The sequence below is a fragment of the Lithobates pipiens genome, unplaced genomic scaffold (assembly GCF_037356315.1).
Source record: "Lithobates pipiens isolate NorthernLeopardFrog02 unplaced genomic scaffold, aLitPip1_a1.2 Scaffold_13, whole genome shotgun sequence".
Classification (NCBI taxonomy): domain Eukaryota; kingdom Metazoa; phylum Chordata; class Amphibia; order Anura; family Ranidae; genus Lithobates; species Lithobates pipiens.
This window is the reverse complement of record NW_027507718.1, coordinates 451,691,851-451,718,506: the sequence shown is the minus strand read 5'-3', so window position 1 is coordinate 451,718,506 and position 26,656 is coordinate 451,691,851. Positions and strand designations below refer to the sequence as shown.

General features: G+C 42.3%; 1 protein-coding gene across 1 annotated transcript in view; it reads left to right on the top strand.

The window, feature by feature from the left end:
- Positions 1 to 23,732, top strand: part of LOC143975399 (uncharacterized) — a 55,291-nt gene extending 31,559 nt beyond the window's left edge. Inside the window, exons 4-8 of the mRNA XM_077477773.1 lie at positions 821 to 919; positions 2,461 to 2,487; positions 3,100 to 3,378; positions 19,116 to 19,154; positions 20,246 to 23,732. Coding sequence (XP_077333899.1) covers positions 821 to 919; positions 2,461 to 2,487; positions 3,100 to 3,378; positions 19,116 to 19,126 — 416 coding nt within the window. The 3' untranslated portion in view covers positions 19,127 to 19,154; positions 20,246 to 23,732. The remainder of the gene's footprint in view (positions 1 to 820; positions 920 to 2,460; positions 2,488 to 3,099; positions 3,379 to 19,115; positions 19,155 to 20,245) is intronic.
- The last annotated feature ends 2,924 nt before the right edge of the window (positions 23,733 to 26,656 follow it).

The window sequence follows — 26,656 nt, the reverse complement described above, 5'->3', positions numbered from 1 at the left end:
CCATGAGATCGCAGTGCATTGCTGTATGATGATTAGCCAAAGCATGCACCTGACCCTGAATCACAGCACGCTCTGCTGAGAGAACCATAATTGGCCAAAGACAGGGTGCCTTTGGCCAATCATGGCACAGGGGGACTAAGTCCACGCCCCACACTATATAAGGATGCTTACGTGTATATGGAAATATTCCCCTTATAGGAAGTGACCTAACACAGGCTGACACATCGCCATCCACAGTTAATCCCCTGCAATTACCAAACATTAAACCATGCAGTACATTATTACAACACGTGTCAACATACTTACCTTATAAAGTATTTTTCACATGAACTAGTATAAGAAAATTATATCATTTAAATACAGTATCTCTTTAGAGAGCAACTCAAAATATATTTTGGTTTTGGGAGGATCAAAGAAAAATGCATGCCTTTTGTTTGAGAGCTCATTAGAGAGGGCCATCAACCTCCACTGGCATGTCCAGACGAGAAGCTAGCTGTTTATTTCCAACAGCCTCATCTTTCTCATTATGTTTTTGTGGAGTAAGGTATACATTTTTGTGGAGTAGGGTATACAATTATATCTAGGAGAAAGGTAAGGCCCAGTGCCCCCAAGCCACCCAGATTCTCAGTTAGCCTAGCTACTCTGAAGAGAATCTGCGCACTGTGCTCCTGGACAGCAGGACAATCAAGCCAGAGAGGGAGCCCTGTTCCAGATAGCATAATTATATAGGGAATTCCATCTGGAGTTGCTTGTAGTCTTCTGCTGCAGTTATTATGGTATACCAGCTACACAAATTGTTATTTTTTTTTCTTTTTTTTAGCTTCCCCTCCTCAATCTTCTCCTTCAACCGAGAGAAGTCTAGAAGAAATTATTAAAGACTATGAAGATAAAATTGCGAAACTGACAAAGACAGTGGAAGGTATAATGCAATTTATTTTTCTGCTTATGTCACTGACGGAGAGGTAACAATCTGCTGGTTTAAAAAATATCTATCATTCCAATATTTTTTTTTGTTTGGACCAAGTGCATGTAGCACATGGTCCCATTTAAATCCATCCATTCGATTTTAAGCAGCGTAGTCAGACAGGTCCCCCCATCAGACAATGCTGCTAGGAAGGAGACAGATTTGTGACAGTTCTAGTCTCTGGCAGCATGGGCCACTCTGGAGACCAGTGCTGTAATTTCACAAAAAAAAAGAAGAAAAGTGAACAGCAGTGCATAAGAACAAATGTCAGCACATGCACTTCAATGCATGCTTTCGTAACGAACCAAGGCTTGTGCGTGCAATCGCACTGGAAAAAATAATATTAAAAGGTCCAGTTAACTTCTAGTCTATTCAAATTGACAGCAGGTGAAGGGGCACTCTTGGACCCCCCCCCCCCCCAACACATTGGCTTTTGTTTGGATTTGCCCCTGACTTGGAGTACAGTTGTATCTGGACCAGGGCTGGGGCAAGGATTTTTTTCTACTTTACCCTTTTTCTACTGAAAAGGTCAGTTTTGCGGCCCTTCAGGTCTGGTATGAATAGGGGAACCCCACGCCAAAAAAAAAAACGGTGTGGGGATCCCCTTCAAAATCCATACCAGGCCCTTCAGGTCTGGCATGGATACTAAGGGGAACCCAGTGCCCAAAAAAAAAATGGCGTGGGGTCCCCCTCAAAATCCATACCAGGCCCTTCAGGTCTGGCATGGATACTAAGGGGAACCCAGTGCCCAAAAAAAAAATGGCGTGGAGTCCCCCTCAAAATCCATACCAGGCCCTTCAGGTCTGGCATGGATTTTAAGGGGATCCCTGTCCCCCCAAAAAAATGGCGTGGGGGTCCCCCTCAAAATCCATACCAGACCCTTATCCAGCAGGCAACCTGGCAGGCCGCAGGAAAAGAGGGGGGGATGAAAGAGCGCCCCCCTCCTGAACCGTAACCAGGCCACATGCCCTCAACATTGGGAGGATGCTTTGGGGGTAGCCCCTCAAAGCACCTTGTTTCCATGTTGATGAGGACAAGGGCCTCATCCCCACAACCCTGGCTGGTGGTTGTGGGGGTCTGCGGGTCTTCTTCCTTTAAGTTGCATCGGCAATTGACTAAATTAATTCCTTGCATGACCAGCTTTAGCATTGTCAGCCTTAAACAGCTGCCATTACTGGCAGGATCTCCAGTTAAGAAAACTTTGCAATAGATATACAAAAAACTATTTACATAGGGAAACTTTATGCAGTGAGACATAATGTCAATCATACTGAAAAATTGATTTTGAGTTCTACATTTTAAAGTCTTATTAAACTGCTGATTTGCAAATCTCTTATGGGTCAATAACTCAATAAGTGTATGATATCCAGTCAAATAGCATTTTTGGATTGATATTTTTCAGTGCAGATTTTTTTTTTGTTTAATAAAAATTTTTTATTCTGTTTTTTTTTTTTAAAGGCTTTCTTTACTAATGCCACTTCATTTCCCCTTTTCAGCTATATCCCAAAGACAAACAATACATCGTAAGTAACTACTTTTTTTCTTTCTATAAAGTGCATGTAAATCCTAACAATGAATTCCTTTTATTTGGTCCCTTTTCTTCTGTTAAAAATAACATTGAAGGTGTTTTGTTATATCTCTTCAAGAAGTACCAAAAATACCCGCTGATCCTGCCAAAACCAAGTGAGATGATAACTTCCTGTGCTCTCTGTGCTGAACTGTTATCAGTTTTGCACGGTTGGGAGAGCAAAGTGACAGACAGCAAGTAGCAGGTTGAGGTTCCTCACTCTCATTGTCCTCCACTTTGACCTGAAGCTCTATGAACACCAAACTGCCACCAATGTATTAAAGCCAAGCAGCAAGGATAAAACACTGACGCGTTTCATACGTTAGTGGTTTTATACTTTCTGCATGGATTTATTATAATAAAGAAATCGTTTTCATTGGAGTGCGGCCATCCGCACCTTTTTGTTAAATTTTTGCATTTGGTTCCATATTGAGCTGCACCTACACCTGGAGAGGGGAGAGATCATTAGGAAGCAGACACCTGGAGCAGGTTCTTCTTTTTGCCACAAATGTATTATGTTTTCTTTTATGACATGACTGGACATAACAACAGTTGTTTCTGTCTCCAGATTTTGAACAATATGAACTCTACTTTTTAATAAAGAATGTGGAGGAGCATAACTGGATTCATCTGATGAGGATCCTCAGAGTCAGCAATGAAGAAATGGAGAGGTGTAGAATTCTGTCCAGAGATAGAAGGGAACAAAAATATCAGATGTTACAGGTGTGGCTGAAAAAAGGCCAGAACGGGGTCACAAGCTTAAAGAATGAACTAATTTTTGCCTTGGAACTCATTGACTGCGTCAACATTGCTTCAATGTTCAAAAGTGGCCGTTCCGTCATGTCAAGTAAGCAACAGTTATTACGTGGTTCAGGTGACAACATGTACAGGCAGTCTCCAGTTTACAAACAAGATTGATTTTGTAGGTTTTAAAGCAGAACTATAGGCAACACTTCTCCCTTGTGCCTCCATGGCAGCATACATGTGGTAGTTGCCCCGCCTACTTCCGCCCACAGGACCAGTGCATGGCTATAAAAAATTAACATACACACAACAGCCCATTTCTTATGTGATAGGATTTGCTGTAGCTTCCCACCCTGGTAGCTAGTTATTGATGTACCACATATGTATGCTGCCATGGAGGTGCCTATCCATGCCAGTATACTGAACCCACCCAGTTCATTACTATTTATGTACAGGGAATGGGCTGTTGTGTGGGTGCAAACTTTTTATAGCTATGCACTGGTTCTGTCAGAAGTAGGCGAGGCTACTACCACATGTATGCTACTATGGATAAGCACCAGGAAAGGAAAATTACTGTGTATGATACAATTTTCTGTTTTTTTTTTCATCTTCAATAGTGCACGGGAGGGTTATCACCCATCAGTTTTTTATTTTTATTTTTGCCATTTGTGTCCCATTCTGGAGATTACCCTTCACATCCTGTCCCATAGCCAAAACAGGAAGTGAGAGAAAATCCCTCCAAATTAACCACTTCAGCACCGAAGGTTTTAACCCCATAACGGCCATTTTTTGATTTTTTTTGTGATATGGCACTGCATTACTTTAACTGACAATTGTGCGGCCATGCAACGCTGTAACCAAATACAATTGATGTCCCTTTTTATCCCTCACAAATAGAGCATTTCTTGGTGGTATTTGATAACCTCTGTGATTTTTTTTATTTTTTGCACTATAAACAAAAAAGAGTGACATTATTTAAATATTTAAATCTAAATTTCTTCATCAATCTAAGCCAATGTGTATTTAGCCACATATTTTTGGTAAAAAAAACAACAAATCCTAGTAAGCGTATATTGATTGGCTTGCGCAAATGCTATAGCGTCTACAAACTATGGGATATTTTTCTGTGCATTTTTATTTATTAAATTTTTTTATTAGTAATGGCGGCAATCATTGATTTTTAGCGAGACTTGACATTACGGCGGACAAATCGGACATCTGCTAAAAAAAATAAAAAATAAAAAAGCACTGTTATTGTACTAATGACACTGGCAGGGAAGGGGTTAACATCAGAAGCAATCAAGGGTTTAAGTTTACCAAGTGTGCTTGGTACCTGTGTGGGGGATGGTCCGATTGGGGGAACTCATATATCCTTGTTCCTGGAACAAGAATATCTCCGTGTCTTTCCCTGTCAGACCGTCGTTCTGCATCTCTGGGGTACAATTGCGGGTGACCCGCTGATTGGCTTCCCCTCTGTCCAATGCGCACACAGTATCTATTGCATGAAAGTAAGCACAGGTACATGATTTCAGGCAATAGAGGCACCCTGCCGCAGTATATATGCGATAGGCGGTCTTTAAAATGGAAGTAAACCCTTCCAAACAACTTTGACCTACAGGTAAGCCTAGATTAAGGCTTACCTGTAGGTCCAAGTAATATCTCCTAAACCTATATGGTTTAGGAGATATTTGCCCGAAAATGGGCACCGCTGTCTACGGCGCATGCGCCGTAGACAGCGGCGCGCAGGCGCACTAAATGCGGCAAGTCCAAGAATGGATTTGCCTAATTTGTCGACTCCCGTGCGCATGCGCGGGAGTGACGTCATCGCGGCTCCGCCGAATGGCAGCGTCGGAGCTCCGAGACGCGACTCCCGTGCGCATGCGCGGGAGTGACGTCATCGCGGCTTCTCCGCTGTCATTCGTCGGAGCTGCGAGAGACGCCACAACCAAGATGGATGCGGCGGACTACAGGTGACAGCAGCGACTTCGCTGGCTCCTGTGTCAGGTAAGTGACACATAATGAGCTACTATGCGATGCATAGTAGTCCATTATGCTTTACCTTTGCAGGGAAAAAAAGAGGAAGTAAACCCATCAGGGTTTACTTCCTCTTTAAGTGGTTAAGGGAACTCCTTGGGGACCCCCAAGTCACCAGAACTAGTGTCCCCATTGGAAGATTTCCCATCTATTAGTTTTCTGGGGACAACTCAGTTTGGGATTTTCTTTTACTTTCACTTTTAGGCTGGGTTCACACTGCTGCGGGGGGAGATCCGGATGTGATTCGCACAGCAAATCACATCCGATCTCCGTAGCACTGCGAGTTCAGCCATACAGATAGTATGGCTGAACTCGCAGCTGTCCCGCAGCAAACTCGCACAGGACCCTTTTTTGGGTCCGCAACGGAATCGGATCGCATGGGGGTTCACACCATGCGATCCGATTCCTGTGCGAGTCGGCAGATCGCACTGCGATATGCCGACGGATCTGGGGGTGTCATTAACATAACATTGACACCCCCAGCCGTCCGCATAGGGCAGTGTGAACTGCCGGCGGGAGGTGAGCGATGCGGGAAAACGCCGCGGATTCGCGGCGTTCCCGCATCGCAATAGTGTGAACCTAGCCTCAATGATAATGGTAAACAGGATAAATAGAGAGGGTGACTCCTTAATAAGGGCATAGACAGCAATGAAAACTGACAGGTGTTCTAATCCCTCTCCACTATCAAAAAGACTTTGCCTTTAGTTATACTTTAAGTTGCATTTATATGTAAGTTATTTTTAATTTTTTTATCAATAACAATTTTATTCAGTATTATTCCAGATGCATTTCAAGTGCAGTGTTCATACAGTTTCACATTAACCACTTTCAGACCGGACCAATTTGCTGGTCAAAGACCAGACCACTTTTTGCGATTCGGCACTGCGTCGCTTTAACTGACAATTGCGCGGTCGTGCGACGTGGCTCCCAAACAAAATTAACGTCCTTTTTTTCCCACAAATAGAGCTTTCTTTTGGTGGTATTTGATCACCCCTGCGGTTTTTATTTTTTGCGCTATAAACAAAAATAGAGCGATAATTTTGAAAAAAACGCATTATTTTTTACTTTTTGTAATAATAAATATCCCCCAAAAATATATAAAAAAACATTTTTTCCCTCAGTTTAGGCCGATACGTATTCTTCTACATATTTTTGGTAAAAAAAATCGCAATAAGCGATTATTGATTGGTTTGCGCAAAAGGTATAGCGTTTACAAAATAGGGATAGTTTTATAGCATTTTTATTAATAATTTTTTATTATTTTTTTTTTTTACTAGTAATGGCGGCGATCTGCGATTTTTATTGTGACTGCGACATTGTGGGGGACCCATCGGACATTTTTGACACATTTTTGGGACCATTGTCATTTATACAGTAATCACTGCTATATAAATGCAGTGATTCCTGTGTAAATGACACTGGCAGTGAAAGGGTTAACCAGTGGGTGGCAGTGTAGGGGTTAAGTGTTCCTAGGGGTGTGTTACTAACTGTGGGGGGGTTGGGCTTTCATTTAGTGTACACTGATCTCTGCTCTAATCACATGGAGCAGAGATCAGCGTCACTAGTTGCTAGGCAGAATGGAAAAATGTTGTTTATACAGCATTTCCTCCATTCGGCCGCTCTGTGAGACGATCGCGGGGATGCCCGCGGCGATCGAGTCCGCGGATCCCGCGACCGGACTCACGGGGGTCCCGACCAGCGCGGGAGCGCGCCGCCGGCGGCGCGCTCCTGATGGCACGGCGGCAACGAATATTGGACGTACATGTACGCCAATATGCCTGCCCGTGCCATTCTGTCGACGTACATCGTCGTGCGCTGGTCGGGAAGTGGTTAAGTACTCGTTTTCTTAGCATGCACGGCTGCCATATATCCTAAATGCTGAATTACTCTCTATCTGGAAAACAAGATCCAAAATGCTAGTATCCGGTTATTCATTCTCCATCACAAGTAGTAAATAACCAAATCTTTTAACTCGGAACATTTGTTGGAGTATAAGGACTCCCATTAGTAGGAAGAAAGAAAGAAAGTAGAATAGAGAAGGGGGGGGGGGGGGTAGGTTAGGTCAACATCAGCTTGTGCCACTGTCCGGGTCTCTTTGTTCCTCTCTACGATACCATAGCTCCCAGATCACGTTATGAGCATCCAGACAGTCTCTAATCCGCGCCGTCATTTTCTCCATTAACTCTATGTCCCTTATTCTAGCGTATAGAGCTCCTTCAGTCGGGGGGGGGGGGGAGCTGCACTTCCAATTCAGCGCCACCAAACAGCGTGCCACTGTGAGGACGTGTCTAACTAGTTTCCTCTGAGTTGCCGATGTTTTCAGTGGGGACAGTCCTCGTAGGAAGAACTTAGGAATTCTGGGGACTACCCTTTCAAGCTGCTGGACTATAGTCCAAAAAGGGAATATCCGTGGGCATTCCCAGTAAATATGGAACAGTGTTCCCTTGGCTTCTAGAAATTGCCAGCAGCGGTCCGAGCTAGCTGGATAGATGGAATGAAGCACATCTGGGGTCATGTACCAAAAGTATAGGATTGTGTAGGTGTTTTCTTTATATAATGTGCAAATCGAGCTCTTGGCCGCCTGAGTCCATATAATCCTCCATTGATCCATGGGTATCTCCTCGCCCAGAGCCTTTTCCCACTTAAGCATGTAAGCATGCTTGCCCACCAATGTAGTAGGTCTTTCATTAAAGCAGTTCTTCACCCAAAAGGGGAAGTTCCGCTAATCTGATCCCTCCCCCCCCCTCTGGTGCCACAATCGGCACCTTTCAGGGGGGAGGGGGGTGTAGTTACCTGGATAATCCAGGTATCTGCACCCACTTCCGGGCAGACCGCCGCAGACCCCCCGCCCCCCCTTTGTGTTCTGGGAAACACACAGTTCCCAGAGACACAGCGGGGGACCATAAGAGACGCGCAGCGCGACTCGCGCATGCGCAGTAGGGAACCGGGCAGTGAAGCTGTAATGCTTCACTTCCCGATTCCCTGACAAAGGATGCCGCCGACATCGCTGGACCCTGGGACAGGTAAGTGTGATTTTTATTAAAAGTCAGCAGCTGCAATATTAGTAGCTGCTGGCTTTTAATATTTTTATTTTAGGTACAGAACCACTTTAAGAATTTTTATAAATATCAGAGATCAGGCCTCTTTGGGCGGATCCTGCTAGGACAAGATTCTCAAATGGAGTAGGTGGGGAGAATTGCAGGTGCGGTGCAAATGTCAAGGCGTAGTGGCGGATTTGGAGACACCCATAGAATGCTTGCTTCGGCAAATCAAATTTGGCTTGCAGTTGTGTGAATGAAAGGGAGCCACCAAACTTCCATAGTGGAATAGAGCTCTGGTGGTCCAGGGAGAAGACATCTGGTGGGTCAGGCTGTCTGGGACCTCGGGGTTACAAGCAAAGGAAGTCAGGAGCGAGCTAGTGGAGGAAAGATTATGCTGCTGCGCCAGTTTGCGCCATAGTTTCCTGAGCTGCACCACTGGGCCACGCAGCCATGAAGGGTCTACCTCTGCCCTTGCACTCCATAGGAGATTATTCGTGTGTATGGGGGCCAGCCATAGTTTCTCTATTTCGGTCCATTTATTATAGGAGCGAAGCATGAACCAGGAGGTGATCGCCCTCAATTGCGCCGCTTGATGGTATTTAATAAGGTTGGGGAAAGCTAGTCCACCATCATTCCGGGCTGTCTGCAGTACCGAGCGTGGGATTCTGTGACGTTTATAATTCCAGGTAAACTGTAAGAGCTCTGCCTGTAAGAGCATTAATTGTCCATAAGGGACAGGGGCGGGTAGGGTTTGGAAAAGATACAGTAATTTCGGGAGGATTGTTATCTTCACCGATGCTATCCGCCATAGCAAAGAAATGTGGTGTTTTTTCCACTGTTGTAGGAGACCTCTAATAGTGTGGAAGAGGGGGGGATAGTTTTCCTGAAAGAGGGTAGAGTATCGTGGGGTAAGTTTGATCCCGATATTTTAAAGTCATCGTTTTCAAACTATAGGGGAAGTTGGCTTTCAAGTGTGCCACCTCCACTTCTGGTGTGTTGATAGGGAGAACTTCTGATTGAGATGCATTTATTTTATATCCTGATAAGGCTTCGTAGCGTTCCAGTTCTGCATGAAGAATCAGCAAAGAGGTCCTAGGTTGGGTCAACGTAAGAATTATATCATCCGCAAATAGGGAGATTTTAAATTCCCTATCTCGGACCATCATACCTTTAATGTCCGGATTCCATCGGATAGTGGCTGCTAGGGGTTCAATACACAGGGCAAAAAGTAGAGCCGATAAAGGACACCCCTGTCTGGTGCCATTTCGCTTCAGTATCGAGGCAGATACTGCAAAGGGAGTTTTTACTTGAGATGAAGGATCCAAATACAGGTGTTGAATAGCACTGTAAAAGGGTCCCTTGAATCCCATGTGGCCCAGTGTGGCAAACAGGAAGGGCCAGCCCAGGCGATCAAACGCCTTTTCCGCATCCAAACTAAGTAGCAGCGCCTGCTTGCCCTCCCTGTTCGCCACCTCAACTAAGTCAATTATCTTTCTGGTGTTGTCTCCCGCCTGTCGTAGGGGAACAAATCCTACCTGGTCCTTGTGGATCAGAGATGGCAAGAGCATGTTCAGGAGGGTCGAAAGCAGTTTGGTAAAAATGTTGAGGTCTGAGTTAAGAAGGGCTATAGACCTACAGTTTGCGCACAGGGAAGGATCCTTTTCCGGTTTGGGGATTACTGTGAGAAAGGAACTCTGCATGTCCCTAGGTATCTGGGTGTCATGTAGAAAGGCATTAAATAGATTACACAAATGAGGAAGCAAGTGAGGGAGAAACTCTTTGTAATATTCATAAGGGAATTTGTCAGGGCCTGGGGCTTTATGGTTGGGGAGGGATTAATGGTCTGCTCTATTTCTTCTGGTGTTATTGGTGCATTTAAGGAGTCCAGGTCTCTAGATTGAAGCTGGGGTAGCCCACTGTCCTGTAAGTATTATCGTATTCGATCGGTTAGTTCCGGCGCGGGAGGGTTGCTAGGGATATCTGGATTATTGTAGAGAGTCCTATAGAAGTCTGCGAAGGTATGAACTGTGTCCTTCGGGTGTGATACCAAGGTGCCTGCCCCCATTTTAATCTGGTGCGGGGTTGACATCTGGATGTTATCCCTCAGTTTCCTGGCTAGCAAAGTGTGGGCTTTGTTACCTAAGTTACATTTTTTTTAAGTGTAACCCCACTCAAAAAAAATTGTGCCCCTGTTTAGAAGATTTCACTTCATTTTCTGTCCCTGTGAAAATTTTGGGTTGTTGTGGAAACAAGGATTGGAAATAAAGCTTCAGTGGAGACCCATTTTTCCCATGATGGCTCTTACAGGAGTGAATTTCCTTTCCTAGGGGTAGATTTCCTCTCACTTCCTGTTGTCTCCTTTCGCTTACATACAAGTCGTATGTAAGTTGGATGTTTGTAATTAGGGGACTGCCTGTATATAGAGATGGTGTTTACCTTGTTTTAAGATTTAAATAAAATGCACACTTTTACCCATGTGAGTATAAAGCCTCACGCACCCCTGAGCTAAAAAAAAACGCCTGTTTTACTGGCGTTTGACGGCTTTCTTTTTCTGGCTCTGAATGCCCCTGCATGTTAGTCTATGTGTCCATGCACACATAAAGTAGGCATTTTCAGGAGTTTAGAGGCAGGAGCGTCTGAGTGCAAAAAAAAACCCCCATCACTTGTGCATTCAAAAGGGGAGCGCATTGGCTTAAAAAACACCAAAACGTGCCTAAACATTTAGTGCTTGCTCTAGATGCGACCTAAACGCATTTGAAAAAACACAACTTAGGTGCATTTTTGAAGAGAGAAGAAAAGCAGGCGCCTCTGAGACAATTTATTAAGAGCTTATATGAATAAAACTCATATGAAGGTGGTTAAAACAGGCACATCACAGAAGGTACATCCAAGGGACGTCAGCGGGTGTAGGGGCTTTGTAAGCCTGCGCTGCAGCAGTCTGCCATTTGCAAAGGCTATTCTGGTCAGTGTTCTGTCAAATTAGCCAACTCGTCAGAAACTCCAACTACTTAACTTCCGGTTTCTTTAACCACTTCCTATCCTGCGTATTGTCATATGATGTCCGCAAGGTGGTTCTCTCATTCCAGGTGGGCATCATATGATGTCTTTGGCTTCCCAATCAGCATAGGGGGTGTGCGTGGACCATGCCACCAAGGGGCCGATGTGTGTGTCTGGCGGGCGCAGTGTCCGTCACATGATCACTCGTGACAGAGCAGGAACGTGGATCTGTGTGTGTAAACACACAGATCCACGTCCTATCAGGGGAGAGGAGACAGATTGTGTGTTCCTAGTATTTAGGAACACCGATTGGTGTCCTTCCTTAGTCAGTCCCACCCCCCCCCCACAGTTAGAACACAGTCAGGGAACACTTAACCCATTGATCACCACCCCAGTGTTAACCCCTTATCAGCCAATGACATTTTCACAGTAACCAATGGCTATTTATAGCCCTGATCGCTATATAAATGTCAATGGTTTAAAAAAAAAGTGTAAAAAGTGTCCGATCTGTCCGCCACAATGTCACAGTCACCATAAAAATCACAGATCACTGCCTTACTAGTAAAAAAAAAAAATAATAATAAAAATGGCATAAATTATTAACCTATTATCTTTAGGTCTTATATATCAAGAATAATTTACAAGTGAATGTGAGAGATGACATCAATACAGGAGCTACGGAGGAGGTGGAATCCTTATGGGTAGAGCTCCAAAGGGATGAAGCTAAGGGGAAAATATTACTGGGAGTATGCTATAGGCCCCCTAACCTGAAGGTGGAGGGGGAGACAGACCTCCTATCACAAGCTGGATTATCAGCAAGGATGGGAAGTGTTATCATAATGGGGGATTTTAATTATCCAGACATAGACTGGGCGGAGGGAACTGCGCATTTATCTAAGGCTCGCCAGTTCCTAAATGTCTTGCAGGACAATATCATGGTTCAGATGGTAGAGGCACCAACTAGAAATAAAGAGTTACTGGATCTACTGATTACCAACAATACAGACCTGATCACGGATGTGGAAATACGGGCCAATTTAGGAAACAGCGATCACAGGTCAATTGGCTTCAGTATAAATCACACAAATAGGAAACATAAGGGGAATACAAAAACACTGAATTTCAAAAGAGCCAACGTCCCTAAACTACAAACCTTGCTAGAAGGCATAAATTGGGATAAAATCTTAGGAACAAAGAACACGGAGGAAAGATGGGTTTGCTTTAAGAGCATATTAACCACTTCAATACAGGGCATCTGCCCAGACCAATTTTCAGCTTTCAGCGCTGTTACAATTTGAATTACAATTGTGCGGTCATGCAACACTATACCCATCTGAAATTTAGATGATTTTTTTTCCCCCACCAATAGAGCTTGATTTGGTGCTATTTGATCACCTCTGCGGTTTTTTTTTCACGCTGTAAACAAAAAAAAGCAACAATTTTGAAAAAAAAACACATTTTTTACTTTTTGGTATAATAAATAAAAAATGTTTCCTCAATTTAGGCCGATATGTATTCTTCTACATATTTAGGTAAAAAATATAAATCGCAATAAGAGTATATTGCACAAAAGTTATAGAGTCTAAGGGACAACGGGTTCCTGTGTCATATGACTATGCATGGTAGGGAAGTGGTTAAATAAGGGCATTAGCCAATGCATCCCATTGGGTAATAAATGTAAAAGAGCAAACAAAAGTTCTGGATGGCTTAACTCCAATGTAAAAATGCATATAAATGCAAAGGAGAAGGCCTTCAAAAAATATATGGTTGAGGGATCATCATTATCAGCGTTCAGACTTTATAAAGAATGCAACAAAAAAATGTAAGGGTGCAATTAGGGCGGCTAAGAAAGAACACGAAAGACACATAGTAGAGGAGAGCAAAAAAAAAAAAAGAATTCTTCACGTATGTAGTAAAAAAGGAGGATAAACCATATTGGCCCCATAAAGAATGGTAACTGGAATGGTACCAAGTGATTGGAGGAAAGCCAATGTAGCACCAATATTTTGTAGATGCTATAACTTTTGCGCAAACCAATCAATATATGCTTATTGCGATTTTTTTTTTTTACCAAAAATATGTAGAAGAATATAAATCTGCCTAAACTGAAGAAAATATATATATATATTTTTTTTTAAAATAAATTTGGGATATTTATTATAACAAAAAGTAAAAATATTGTGTTTTTTTCAAAACTGTCACACTTTTTTGTTTATAGCGTAAAAAATTAAAAACGCAGAGGTGATTAAATACAACCAAAATAAAGCTCTATTTGTGTGGAAAAAAATTATCAAAATTTTATTTGGGTACAGTGTTGCATGACCACGCAGTTGTCATTCAAAATGTTACAGCACTGAAAGCTGAAAATTTGCCTGGGCAGGAAGGGGGTGAAAGTGCCCAGTATTGAAGTGGTTAAACCATCAGTAATTGGAGATTTTGATAAATTGCTGTTTGGACACAACACCGGCGAATACAGTCCGGTACAGGGAGATTTAGCTGTTTTGACAGCACAGCGGCTAACGAGGACAAAGTTGTCGCTGCATCGAAGGTGGCCATTTTTTTGGGCTAGTATCGGAGCAACAATCTTCGCTCATATTATCGTGCACTGAAATGTATTCGGTTGCCGTGTTGTGTCCAAACAGCAAATCGTCAAAATCTCCAATTACTGGTGGTTTAACCACTTTCAGACCGGACCATTTTGCTGGTAAATGACCAGAGGTCTTTTTACACTTTGGCACTGCGCTGCTTTAACTGGTAATTGCGCGGTCATGCAATGTTGTACCCAAACAAAATTTGCGTCCTTTTCTTCCCACAAATAGAGCTTTCTTTTGATGGTATTTGATTGCCTCTGCGATTTTTATTTTTTGCGATATAAACGTAAAAAGACCGCAAATTTTGAAAAAAAATGATATTTTCTACTTTTTGTTATTAGAAAAATCCAATAAACTCAATTTTAGTCATACATTTAGGCCAAAATGTATTCAGCCACATGTCTTTGGTAAAAAAAAAGTCAATAATTGTATATTTATTGGTTTGCGCAAAAGTTGTCACATCTACAAACTAAGGTACGTTTTCTGGAATTTACGCAGCTTTTAGTTTACGACTGCCTATCTCATTTCTTGAGGTGCTAAAATGGCAGGGCAGTACAAAACCCCCCCAAATGACCCCATTTTGGAAAGTAGACCCCCTAAGGAAATTGATAAGAGGCATGTTGAGCCCATTGAATATTTTATTTTTTTGCCTCAAGCGATTGAATAATGACAAAAAAAAAATTTTTTTTTTTTTTTTACACAAAGTTGTCACTAAATGATATATTGCTCACACATGCTATGGGCGTATGTGAAATGACACCCCAAAATAAATTCTGCTGCTTCTCCTGAGTACGGGGATACCACATATGTGGGACTTTTTGGGAGCCTAGCCGCGTACGGGGCCCCGAAAACCAAGCACCGCCTTCAGGCTTTCTAAGGGCGTAAATTTTTGAGTTCACTTCTCACTACCTATTACAGTTTTGAAGGCCATAAAATGCCAAGATGGCACAAAACCCCCACAAATGACCCCATTTTAGAAAGTAGACACCCCAAGCTATTTGCTGAGAGGCATGTTGAGTTCATGGAATATTTTATATTTTGCCACAAGTTGCGGGAAAATTACAAACTTTTTTTTTTTTTTTTTTTTTTCACAAAGTTGTCACTAAATGATATATTGCTCACACATGCCATGGGCATATGTGAAATGACACCCCAAAATAAATTCTGCTGCTTCTCCTGAGTACGGGGATACCACATATGTGGGACTTTTTGGGAGCCTAGCCGCGTACGGGGCCCCGAAAACCAAGCACCGCCTTCAGGCTTTCTAAGGGCGTAAATTTTTGAGTTCACTTCTCACTACCTATTACAGTTTTGAAGGCCATAAAATGCCAAGATGGCACAAAACACCCACAAATGACCCCATTTTAGAAAGTAGACACCCCAAGCTATTTGCTGAGAGGCATGTTGAGTCCATGGAATATTTTATATTTTGCCACAAGTTGCGGGAAAATTACAAACTTTTTTTTTTTTTTTTTTTTTTCACAAAGTTGTCACTAAATGATATATTGCTCACGCATGCCATGGGCATATGTGAAATGACACCCCAAAATAAATTCTGCTGCTTCTCCTGAGTACGGGGATACCACATATGTGGGACTTTTTGGTAGCCTAGCCGCGTACGGGGCCCCGAAAACCAAGCACCGCCTTCAGGCTTTCTAAGGGCGTTACAGTTTTGAAGGCCATAAAATGCCAAGATGGCACAAACCCCCCCCAAATGACCCCATTTTGGAAAGTAGACACCCCTAAATTTAGGGGTACACTAGTGAGACTAGGTAATAAATGGCGGGTGCCCTGAAACTATAAAAAAATAACTAACCAACCAGCGTCACCTGTAACAGTTATATGGTGATCACTGGTGAAAGGGTTAACTAGGGGGCAATCAGGGGGCTTTATGCGGTAGTATATGGGGGTCCCTGGCGCTATAAAAAGCTGCGGCGAACCTAAATACCTACCTGCCTAACTAGCGTCACCTGTGACACTAATACAGCGATCAGAAAAACGATCGCTTATTAGGCTGGGTTCACACTGGAGCGATGCGGGAACGCCACGAATGCGCGGCGGGTTCCCGCATCGCATGCCTCCCGGCGGCAGTTCACACTGCCCTATGCGAACTGCTGGGAGTGTCAGTGAAATGTTACTGACACCCCCAGATCAGTTCGCATATCGCAGTGCGATCTGCAAACTCGGATCGCATGGTGTGAACACCCATGCGATCCGATTCTGCTGCGGGCCAAAAAAAGGGTCCCGTGCGAATTTGCGGCGGGTGCGGCGAATGGCTGAACTCGAATCGCACAGAGATCGGATGTGATTTGCACTGCAGTGCGGTGCGAATCACATCCGTTCTCAAACCGCTGCAATGTGAACCCAGCCTTAGTGACACTGGCGACGGGGGGTGATCACGGGGTTAAACCTTTATTGGGGGGGTTAGGGGGGTACCTTAGAACTAAAGGGGGCTAACCCTAACTGCCCTAACAGTTATTAGTCACAAATGACACCCGCCGGGTGATCAGGGGGTTAAACCTTTATTAGGTAATAAATGGCGGGTGCCCTGAAACTATAAAAAAATAACTAACCAACCAGCGTCACCTGTAACAGTTATATGGTGATCACAGGTGAAAGGGTTAACTAGGGGGCAATCAGGGGGCTTTATGCGGTAGTATATGGGGGTCCCTGGCGCTATAAAAAGCTGCGGCGAACCTAAATACCTACCTGCCTAACTAGCGTCATCTGTGACACTAATACGGCGATCAGAAAAATGATCGCTTATTAGGCTGGGTTCACACTGGAGCGATGCGGAAACGCCGCGAATCCGCGGCGGGTTCCCGCATCGCATGCCTCCCGGCGGCAGTTCACACTGCCCTATGCGAACTGCTGGGAGTGTCAGTGAAATGTTACTGACACCCCCAGATCAGTTCGCATATCGCAGTGCGATCTGCAAACTCGGATCGCATGGTGTGAACACCCATGCGATCCGATTCTGCTGCGGGCCAAAAAAAGGGTCCCGTGCGAATTTGCGGCGGGTGCGGCGGGTGTGGCGGGGGCGGCGGGTGCGGCGAATGGCTGAACTCGAATCGCACAGAGATCGGATGTGATTTGCACTGCAGTGCGGTGCGAATCACATTCGTTCTCATAAACCGCTGCAATGTGAACCCAGCCTTAGTGACACTGGCGACGGGGGGTGATCACGGGGTTAAACCTTTATTGGGGGGGGTTAGGGGGGCACATTATAACTAAAGGGGGCTAACTCTAACTGCCCTAACAGTTATTACAGTCACAAATGACACCAATGCAAAAAAAAAAAAAAAAAAAAAAATGACATTGGTGTCACTGTGACTGGGGGGCAGGGGTAATTGGGGGGGTGATCGGGGGGTAAAGGGGGGGTGTGAGTGTGCCTGGCATGTTCTACTGTGTGTGTAGAGTGTTGGTGCAACTCACCGATCCGCTCTCCTCCGTGTCGGAACGAAAAATACCGACACGGAGGAGAGAATACATCACTTCCTCTCCTGTGTTTACATTACAGGAGAGGAAGTGATGTCACCGGGGATTTCCATTCGTCGAGAGCGATCGCGAGGGGGTGGCCATGAATGAATGGCCGCCCCCTCATCCCGGATCGCTCTCGAAGGGATGCCGACCGCCGCAGGCACCGGGGGGGGGGCCCGATCGGGCCCCCCACCCGCGGGCAGGCAGGGACTTATATATACGCCCATATGCCTGCCCGTGCCATTCTGCCGACGTATATCGTCGTGCGGCGGTCGGCAAGTGGTTAAAGAAACCGGAAGTTAAGAAGTTGGAGTTTCTGATGAGTTAGCTATTTTGACAGAACAACGGCTGGATGGTAGGAAGAGGAAAGAGCTCAAAGTGAGGGCTGGAACTCACACTGGAACACAGCGTCCACCCAGATGACGTCACTAAGCAGTGACGCCTTTCGGAACATGTGCAGTAGGAGAAAAACCAGGGAGACTGCGCGCTCCTTTCTCAAGCTGAATTAGGAAGGAACCTGTGTAGTCCTTTATATTGCCATCTAGTGGACATTATGATTATCATAAACTACACAGTGCCCACCCAGACTTTGGATTAACCCTATGCTCCCTGTGGCAATCCTATAACAAGATGCCAGTAACAATACAATTATATATAAATAAAAATATAAATAAGAATGTATAAAAAAAAAAAATCTATTATATATATATATATAAAAAAAAACTGATATATATATATATATATATACATATATATATATATATATATATATATATATACACACACTCATATATTATATATGTATACACACACACACACACACACATATACATAGTAAAATATAATTCATATATGTCTAAGTTATTTTTTAAGAGAAAACAGTACCAACATAATAAATGTAAAATAACATAAGCTAAAAAAAAAAAATATATATATATATATGATCACATAATTGGAAAATCACACACACTCCTGCTGGGAGAAAAACAGGTGCATGGACCTAAATGTTGAGGTGTGTTCCCAAACTCGTTAAAGTGAGGAAGCCAAAGTTAAAATGTCCATCAAAATTTGCTAATGCATCTAACACTACCCTCTCCCTAGACAATGCTGCTGTCCAAATGTGTCTCTGTTGTCTCTGCATAGAATGGAGCTAGCGTAAAGATAACCATATATGGATCAAAATTTGTCTGGTTCAGCAGGGGCAGAATTTCAATCCATATTTGGCTAGGGTAGTTGTACAGAAGTCGATCTACCAATGGACCTTTGTACAACCGCCCTGTCAGATTTTTGCTGCTCGATCAGCACTGCCGGCTATAGCTGTCATCACCGATCGTGTATTCTGACAGCAGGGAAGTCTTACCGCTATAAGAATACAAAGGCACAGCAGGAGAATTCCCCCATCTACATATCCTAAATCCCACATATGCAGTAATTGAACAGATCATCAATAACAGTATTAAATGTTTTATGGTATCAATAGAAACTTTTAGTGGCAGGTTGCCAACAATGGGCAACGAAAGTTTATGGTCATACAGTATGTGTGATGGAATGTGTGAATGTTTCTATTTGAAAATGTATTAAAAGCAACAAAATTGGCAAGTGAATGTCAAGAATATGCTAAGATGTTCCTTTTCAATCTTTCGTAAGCAGTTTGTGTTTTACTAGTTTGACATTTTTTTTATTTTACTAATTTCCAGCACCTCCATGAACAAACACCAAAGGAGGTTTTCCATAAGGTAAGTTGTGGATGTGTAAATAAAGTATAGAAACCTGCTTTTCTTTACAAACACACACATGTCAAAAGATATAGCTAAAGTTTGCCCTAAAGAACACAAGCTTTTAAAAGATTTTATCCCTAGTGATGGCTCTCTTCTGATTGGCTAGTTATATTCTTGTGCAACCGCTATAAAAAAAAAAAGCATAGCTTAGGTCAGATGAGATTTGACTGCTCAGTTGTTGGATCACTTCCAATATCAAATAAGCAACCTCTATGGTTGGAAGGACGATATGTTATTGTTAGAGCTGTGAAAATATTTAATAGGCTAGAACTGGTTTCAGCAGATGTCGTAGATTGCATCCAAATAATGTTACTTACGAATTTAAACATATGTTGCAAAATTATAATAAACATCACGCCAAATGAACGTGTAGCTAACATTAAATATTGATGCCCGTATTACACCGATTGCTGCTTTAATCATGAGAAATTGTACATCAAAATCTTCTAAAAAAAACAACACGGAACCACAAACAACACATAATAGTCACACAAATAACCCTGTATAAAATTTTGATAGATCATCACACCAGACACAAACTTGGTATAAGAATAGCCTGCAGCATTATTCATTGGTTTAAATTTTCCAAAATGTTATACATTTACAGTATTACATCAAACCGAAAAATGTCTTTTATAATAAAACCACCAACCATCCATCACTAATGCTTGGCTAGATTTGCTAAAGCATCTTGTGCAACATTCACATTAGGTTCTTAAACCACCCCCCCCCCCCCCTTTAGTCAGGCCTGACTTCTCAGGCTCGACTACATAAGCTGGGCTTCCACCAATACTGAGAGGTCTTTTCTATGCATCCCAAGAGTAAAGATATCAAGGTCAACATTGGATAGATGACTTGCATTGTGCCTGTAGAGACTTCAAACTCTGTATTCTATAAATAGCAACATGTTAAAGGAACATCAATACAACTGATGCAATAGTTTACAACAGCTGACCATAGTGATTTTGTCTTATCTCTATGAATAACGCACTATAGGACATGTTCTGGTATGGTTCTAACACTCTCACGTCTGTGTTTTGTATTTATAGGTTTAAAGTGAGCGAGGACAAACCGGACTGAAGTATTCGTCTAAGAAGATTTTTAAAGCACTTTTAGGATCTCATGGATTTCCCTTCTTGATGCATAAAGACAGCAATAATATGGGTGGAAACGGCATTCACAGGGACACCTTATGAGTGCAGCTGGTATTCAGAAGGACACTACTGACCAGTGTACTAAAAACAAAAAAGGTGGCTGGGTTTGATGTTTAATGCCTCAAGAATCACCCAGTCTCTAGTGCTTGATGGCCATTAGGAACATATTTATAGCATTACGTTGTATATATGTAGGAAGGAAAACATGATTGTCTTCTAAACCCTTATATGAATATTCTCATTTAGCTTCTAATGGCTGCTTGAAGCGGTGTTGGAAAGATTGATTGTAGAAATGTCTTATCAGAAACGGTTACAGAGCCCCACTGAGCAAATAAGCTTAACCATTGAGAGCTCTTCTCATCACCTGAGGTCTGTATATATCAGACTGTGACTGAAGCACTGTGGTGCATCCTCTAGTGGTTTCTCCATAGGAATATATGAATGGATGGAGAAGTTGCTTCAGCAAGTGTCAATAGTAGCGCAACTGAAAAAGTTAAACTAATAAAGGATATGCAAGTGGTGAAGGCGGCCAATCGAAGCATAAATGAAAAGCCAGCAAGACACAAAAACCTGCCACACTCTACCCAAAGTGGAGATGACTTAACAGTCATAAAGGCAATATGGAAAGATGTCTGTTCAGGTAGAAGTCCTCAGCACCTTTCCTCCTGTGGCCACAGTGTGAATGTGTAAGCTTGTTTACACTATGGGAATATTTTTGATTAATTTCCATGTATGACCTGTTGGTGAACCACCTACCATTCCCCATGAGAGGGTTCCCATTGAAAAGGAGGAAGGGACATCTTTCCATATTGACTTTATGACTCTTATAATTAAGGCCCCATGCACACGAGACGCCGATGCAAACTCTGTTAAATGTTTTTAAAAGCTGAAACCGGCATTTAGAAAAAAACAGTATTATTTAAATATTTCATCCATTTTGTGAGACCAGAGTGAGTAGCAGCAGCTGTGAGAGCAGCAGTGTACTTGTACGTGTATTTAGCATGTCACTTGCCATGTCACCTGCCACAACTTGGGGATTGTCCACTTGCTACGTCATCTGCCACAAGTTGGGGATTGTCCACCTGCCACGTCACCTGCCACAAGTTGTGGATCGTCACTCAGGGGACTTTTTCTTTCTTTAAGGAATTTATTTAGATTTTTTTATATATTGTATCCATCATTATTTTGTGTTAGTGTGGTATTTTTGTATTTTGTTTGTTGTTCACAATTGCATCCAGGTCGTTGTTGGAAGGTGCTTATTGTCCTCATTTACCAGTGCAATAACATAAAATTTTTGTAAGCCTTTACTATTGCTGTATTATGTGACAGCTGTGTAACTGTGCATGAGCAACGCAGAAGAGGTACCTGCAGGAATCATTCTTGATCTAGGACAGGAAAGTTTATATATTTGAAGTTGAACTTTATTTTAGTTTGGTATAGAGTAGGAAAGGTTTATGAGATGTGTCTCTAAAATGTATGTGAATGGTCCTAAATCTCAACGACAACATGGGTCGCGTGCACGCACAAGCACACGGCTATCCGGAGACACGTTGAGAAGCTCCACCTAGCATGGACTACACGCGACTGTCAGGGTAAACCCGCTGCGGGCAGTTGAACATAGTCAGTTTGAAAGGTAGGGTGCAATGAAGTAACGAGTGAACATCAAGTCCTGCAATGGAGACGCATGAAATATTGGTGCAAGTGTATGGGACAGAGCACACCATCATCCGTGAAGATCTTGGTAAGCGGAAGATCTGTTTCCAGTTTGTGCCCCCACAAGCTGACAGACAAACAGAAAGCAAAACGGATAGCAAACTCTGGAAATTTCATTACCATGTGTGACCAGGATCCATCCTTTGTTTCCCTGCCTAAAGAGCATCATGAAAATGAAATGTGTGACATCGGTTCTGCGACAGTTTCCAGAAGCTTTAAGAACATTGCTACAGTGTGTTGGTAAGGATGGCGATTATTTTGAATTCCAATAAAGTTAATTTGGCTCTTACGTTTTATTTGTTTTCTGATGCCATTCTCCAAACTTTTTAGACACACCTCGTAGAGTCTTTACATTACTTTTTACTGTCCCAGAGACAAAACAAAAAGTAAAAGGAAATCCCACCACTGAGAACGGTCACCGGAACCAGTATGTCCATTCAAATATTGCCCCCTATTTCTAGTTTGATGATTACTGTGAAATGTTGGCTTTGCTCTCCACTCTTCTCTGTCCCAGGGATAGTGGCCATCATCAGGACATGTATTGATGGTGAATCTCCCCTCCAGAGCAGACAGCATTAAAATCTCTCACACTTTCTAAATCTATTGAAAAAAAATAAAAATAAAAATGTTTTTTTTTGGCTGTAATTTTTATTTAAAATTATGTATAGAATATAGATGTAAGAGATCATGAATGCACTTTAACACTACATTTGTAGTTAAACTTGATCCTATGTTTGTTTATCCACGACTTATACAGAACAAGTGTCCTTATTCTCTATAGTTCTGTTTAGTTCATGTAAAAATTTGTGTGGCTATTTTTCAAAAATACTTGTTACATTTTTGCACTATGGCCATAGTAGCCAAGTGTATGTTATGTGAAACGTATTTGTTGCATACACCTTGCCTTGTTGGTCCTGTTTTTTCCGTCTTCTATCCCTATCGATTTTGTTTTGAAAGAAATGTCCATACTTTTAATTTTAGGAGGGAAAAAGAAAAAATGTATAAAGCCCAACTCCAGACTACGAAAAAAAAATAAAAATAAATGAAAGGTGTGCACATCCTCACGTTTCCAGGAAGGGGACTGTAATAGCATGGAATACCTTGATTCAAGGCCTCACAGGCTTTTCCCCCCACCATTTCCCCAGCAGCCAATCACCTTCCTACTTGCTGAAATCTTCATATACAATGCAGATCCAGTGGGAAGAGAAGGGGGGCGGTGTAATGTGGGCACACACGTTTATTATTAATGCCCAGATTGGAGCTTAGCTTTGACATATTGGGTTATAAGAGTTATGAATATAATTTGAATTGAGTTTTAAATAATGGTGTAGATTTGGGTTTGGCTTTCCATCTGGATGCATTTTTAAAAATACAGGCCTATGCTGATTGCCACTATATAAGTGTTTTTTTTTTGTTTATGTCTGCTTGTTCCCAGTCTGTTTATCTGTTTCTTTCTTTCTCTTTTTTTTTTTTCCCCCTTTCCTCCTACCTTATACACAGTTCATTACCTGTACTGGTTACAATATCAGTGGCTGCCAATTCACAAATGTACAGTGGTGTGAAAAAGTGTTTGCCCCCTTCCTCATTTCCTGTTCCTTTGCATGTTTGTCACAATTAAGTGTTTCGGAACATCAAACCAATTTAAACAATAGTCAAGGACAACACAAGTAAACACAAAATGCAATTTGTAAATGAAGGTGTTTATTATTAAAGGTGAAAAAAAATCCAAACCATCATGGCCCTGTGTGAAAAAGTGATTGCCCCCTAAACCTAATAACTGGTTGGGCCACCCTTAGCAGCAACAACTGCAACCAAGCGTTTGCGATAATGTGCAATGAGGCTTTTACAGCGTCCTGGAGGAATTTTGGCCCACTCATCTTTGCAGAATTGTCCTAATTCAGTTACATTAGAGGGTTTTCGAGCATGAACGGCCTTTTTAAGGTCATACCACAACATCTCAATAGGATTCAGGTCAGGACTTTGGCTAGGCCACTCCAAAGTCTTCATTTTGTTTTTCTTCAGCCATTCGGTGGTGGACTTGCTGGTGTGTTTAGGATCATTGTCCTACTGCAGAACCCAAGTTCGTTTCAGCTTGAGTACACGAACAGATGGTCGGACATTCTCCTTCAGGATCTCTTGGTAGACATCAGAATTCATAGTTTCTTTTATCACGGCAAGTCTTCCAGGTCCTGAAGCAGCAAAACAGCCCCAGACCATCACACTACCACCACCATATTTTACTGTTGGTATAATGTTCTTTTTATGAAATGCAGTGTTCCTTCTACGCCAGATATACTTGGACACACACCTTCCAAAGAGTTCCACTTTTGTCTCATCGGTCCACAGAATGTTGTCCCAAAAGTCTTGGGGATCATCAAGATGTGTTGTGGAGAAATTGAGACGAGCTTTGATATTATTTTTGCTCAGCAGTGGTTTTCTCCTTGGAACTCTGCCATGCAGGCCATTTTTGCCCAGTCTTTTCCTGATGGTGGAGGCATGAACGCTGACCTTAACTGAGGCAAGTGAGGCCTGCAGTTCCTTGGACGTTGTTGTGGGGTCTTTTGTGACCTCTTGGATGAGTCGTCGCTGCGCTCTTGGGGTAATTTTGGGCGGCCGGCCACTCCTGGGAAGGTACACCACTGTTCCATGTCTTCGCCATTTGTGGATAATGGCTCTCACTGTGGTTCGCTGGATTCCCAAAGCTTTGGAAATGGCTTTATAACCCTTTCCAGACTGATAGATCTCAATTACTTTCTTTCTCAATTGCTCCTGAATTTCTTTGGGTCTCGGCATGATGTGTAGCTTTTAAGGATCTTCTGGTGGACCTTACTGTGTCAAGCAGCTCCTATTTAAGTGATGCCTTGATTGTGAACAGGTGTGGCAATAATCAGGCCTGGGTGTGGCTAGAGAAATTGAACTCAGGTGTGGACAACCACAGTTATAGTATGTTTTAACAAGGGGGGGCAATCACTTTTTCACACAGGGCCATGATGGTTTGGATTTTTTTTCACCTTTAATAATAAACACCTTCATTTACAAATTGCATTTTGTGTTTACTTGTGTTGTCCTTGACTATTGTTTAAATTGGTTTGATGTTCCGAAACACTTAAGTGTGACAAACATGCAAAGGAACAGGAAATGAGGAAGGGGGCAAACACTTTTTCACACCACTGTATATAATAAACTGCACTGTGAATTGAAATATTTTTGCCTTTTTACTGTATACATGACTGTAGATTTTGGTCTCTTTTTTGTTGAAGAAAATGTTAATAAAAATTATGCTAAAAATAAAATAAAACTGCATTTTCTGCTCATTAGTACTGTATCTGTTTTTTTTCCAGTATCGTAGTCATGGGAAAAATATAGTGTACGACAATGCATCTGCATCTACCACAATGACCGTGCAAAAATAAAAGCAAACTGCCTTTAGGAGTAACAGAGTACAGTATTCCAAAAGTATTGTACATACATGTCACAGTCCATTACAAACAGCTCAGAAAGGGCTAAAACTAAAAACCAAATGTGAAGCATAAAAAGTACAAAAACAAAAAAACAAACCTTTAAATCAGTATTAAACCTAAAAGCAAACATTTACAGCCTCTTGAAAAAGTATTTACACCCCTTAAAACTTTCCACATTTTGTAATGTTACAACCAAAAATGTAAATGGATTTATTATGATAGACCAACCCAAAAGTAGCACATAATTGTAAAGTGGAAGGAAAATTATAGTTTTCAAAATTTTCTACAAATAAATATCGGAGGGGTCTGGCGTGCATTGGTATTCACCCCCCCCCCCCCCTTTACTCTGATACCCCTAACTAAAATCTAGTGGAACCAATTGCCTTCAGAAGTCACCTAATTAGTAAATAGATTCCACCTGTGTGCAATTTATTCTCAGTATAAATACAGCTGCTCTGAGAAGCCCTCACGTTTGTAAGAGAGCCTTTGTGAACAAACAGCATCATGAAGGCCAAGGAAGACACCAGATAGGTTAGGGATAAAGTTGTGGAGAAGTTTAACCATTTGATATCCACGCCATGGCCGAATGACGACCACAGCTTGGATGTGAATTCACGGGGGGGCAGTCTTATGATGGCCAACCCTGTGCGCGCTCACTGAGACTTGGGTGATCACCGCTCCGAGTAAGGGGCCGGCCCCGGCCCCTTACCATGTGATCAGCCAATGACAGCTGATCACATGATCAAAACAAAAGCTCGGTGATCGTTTTTTTTTTCTCCTCATGCTGACAGTGGAGGAGAAAAAAAAAAAAAAAAAAAAGAAGCCGTTTACCGGCTTATCTTAAAGGGACATCGGTTCCAAAACAGAAGAGGCAATTATGCCTCCTGAAAGTGCCCACACGTGCCACTTATCAATGCCAATCAGTGCCACCTAGAAGTACTGCATATCAGTGTAACCGATCAGTGCCCATCACTGCCACCTATTGGTGCCCATCAGTGCCGCCTCATCAGCGTACATCAATGACGGACAAAAATTACCGGTTTTAAAATTTTATAACAAAAATAATTTTTTTTTTTTTTTAAATTCGGTCTTTTTAAATAAATAATAATAATAAAAATAAAAAAAAAAATTA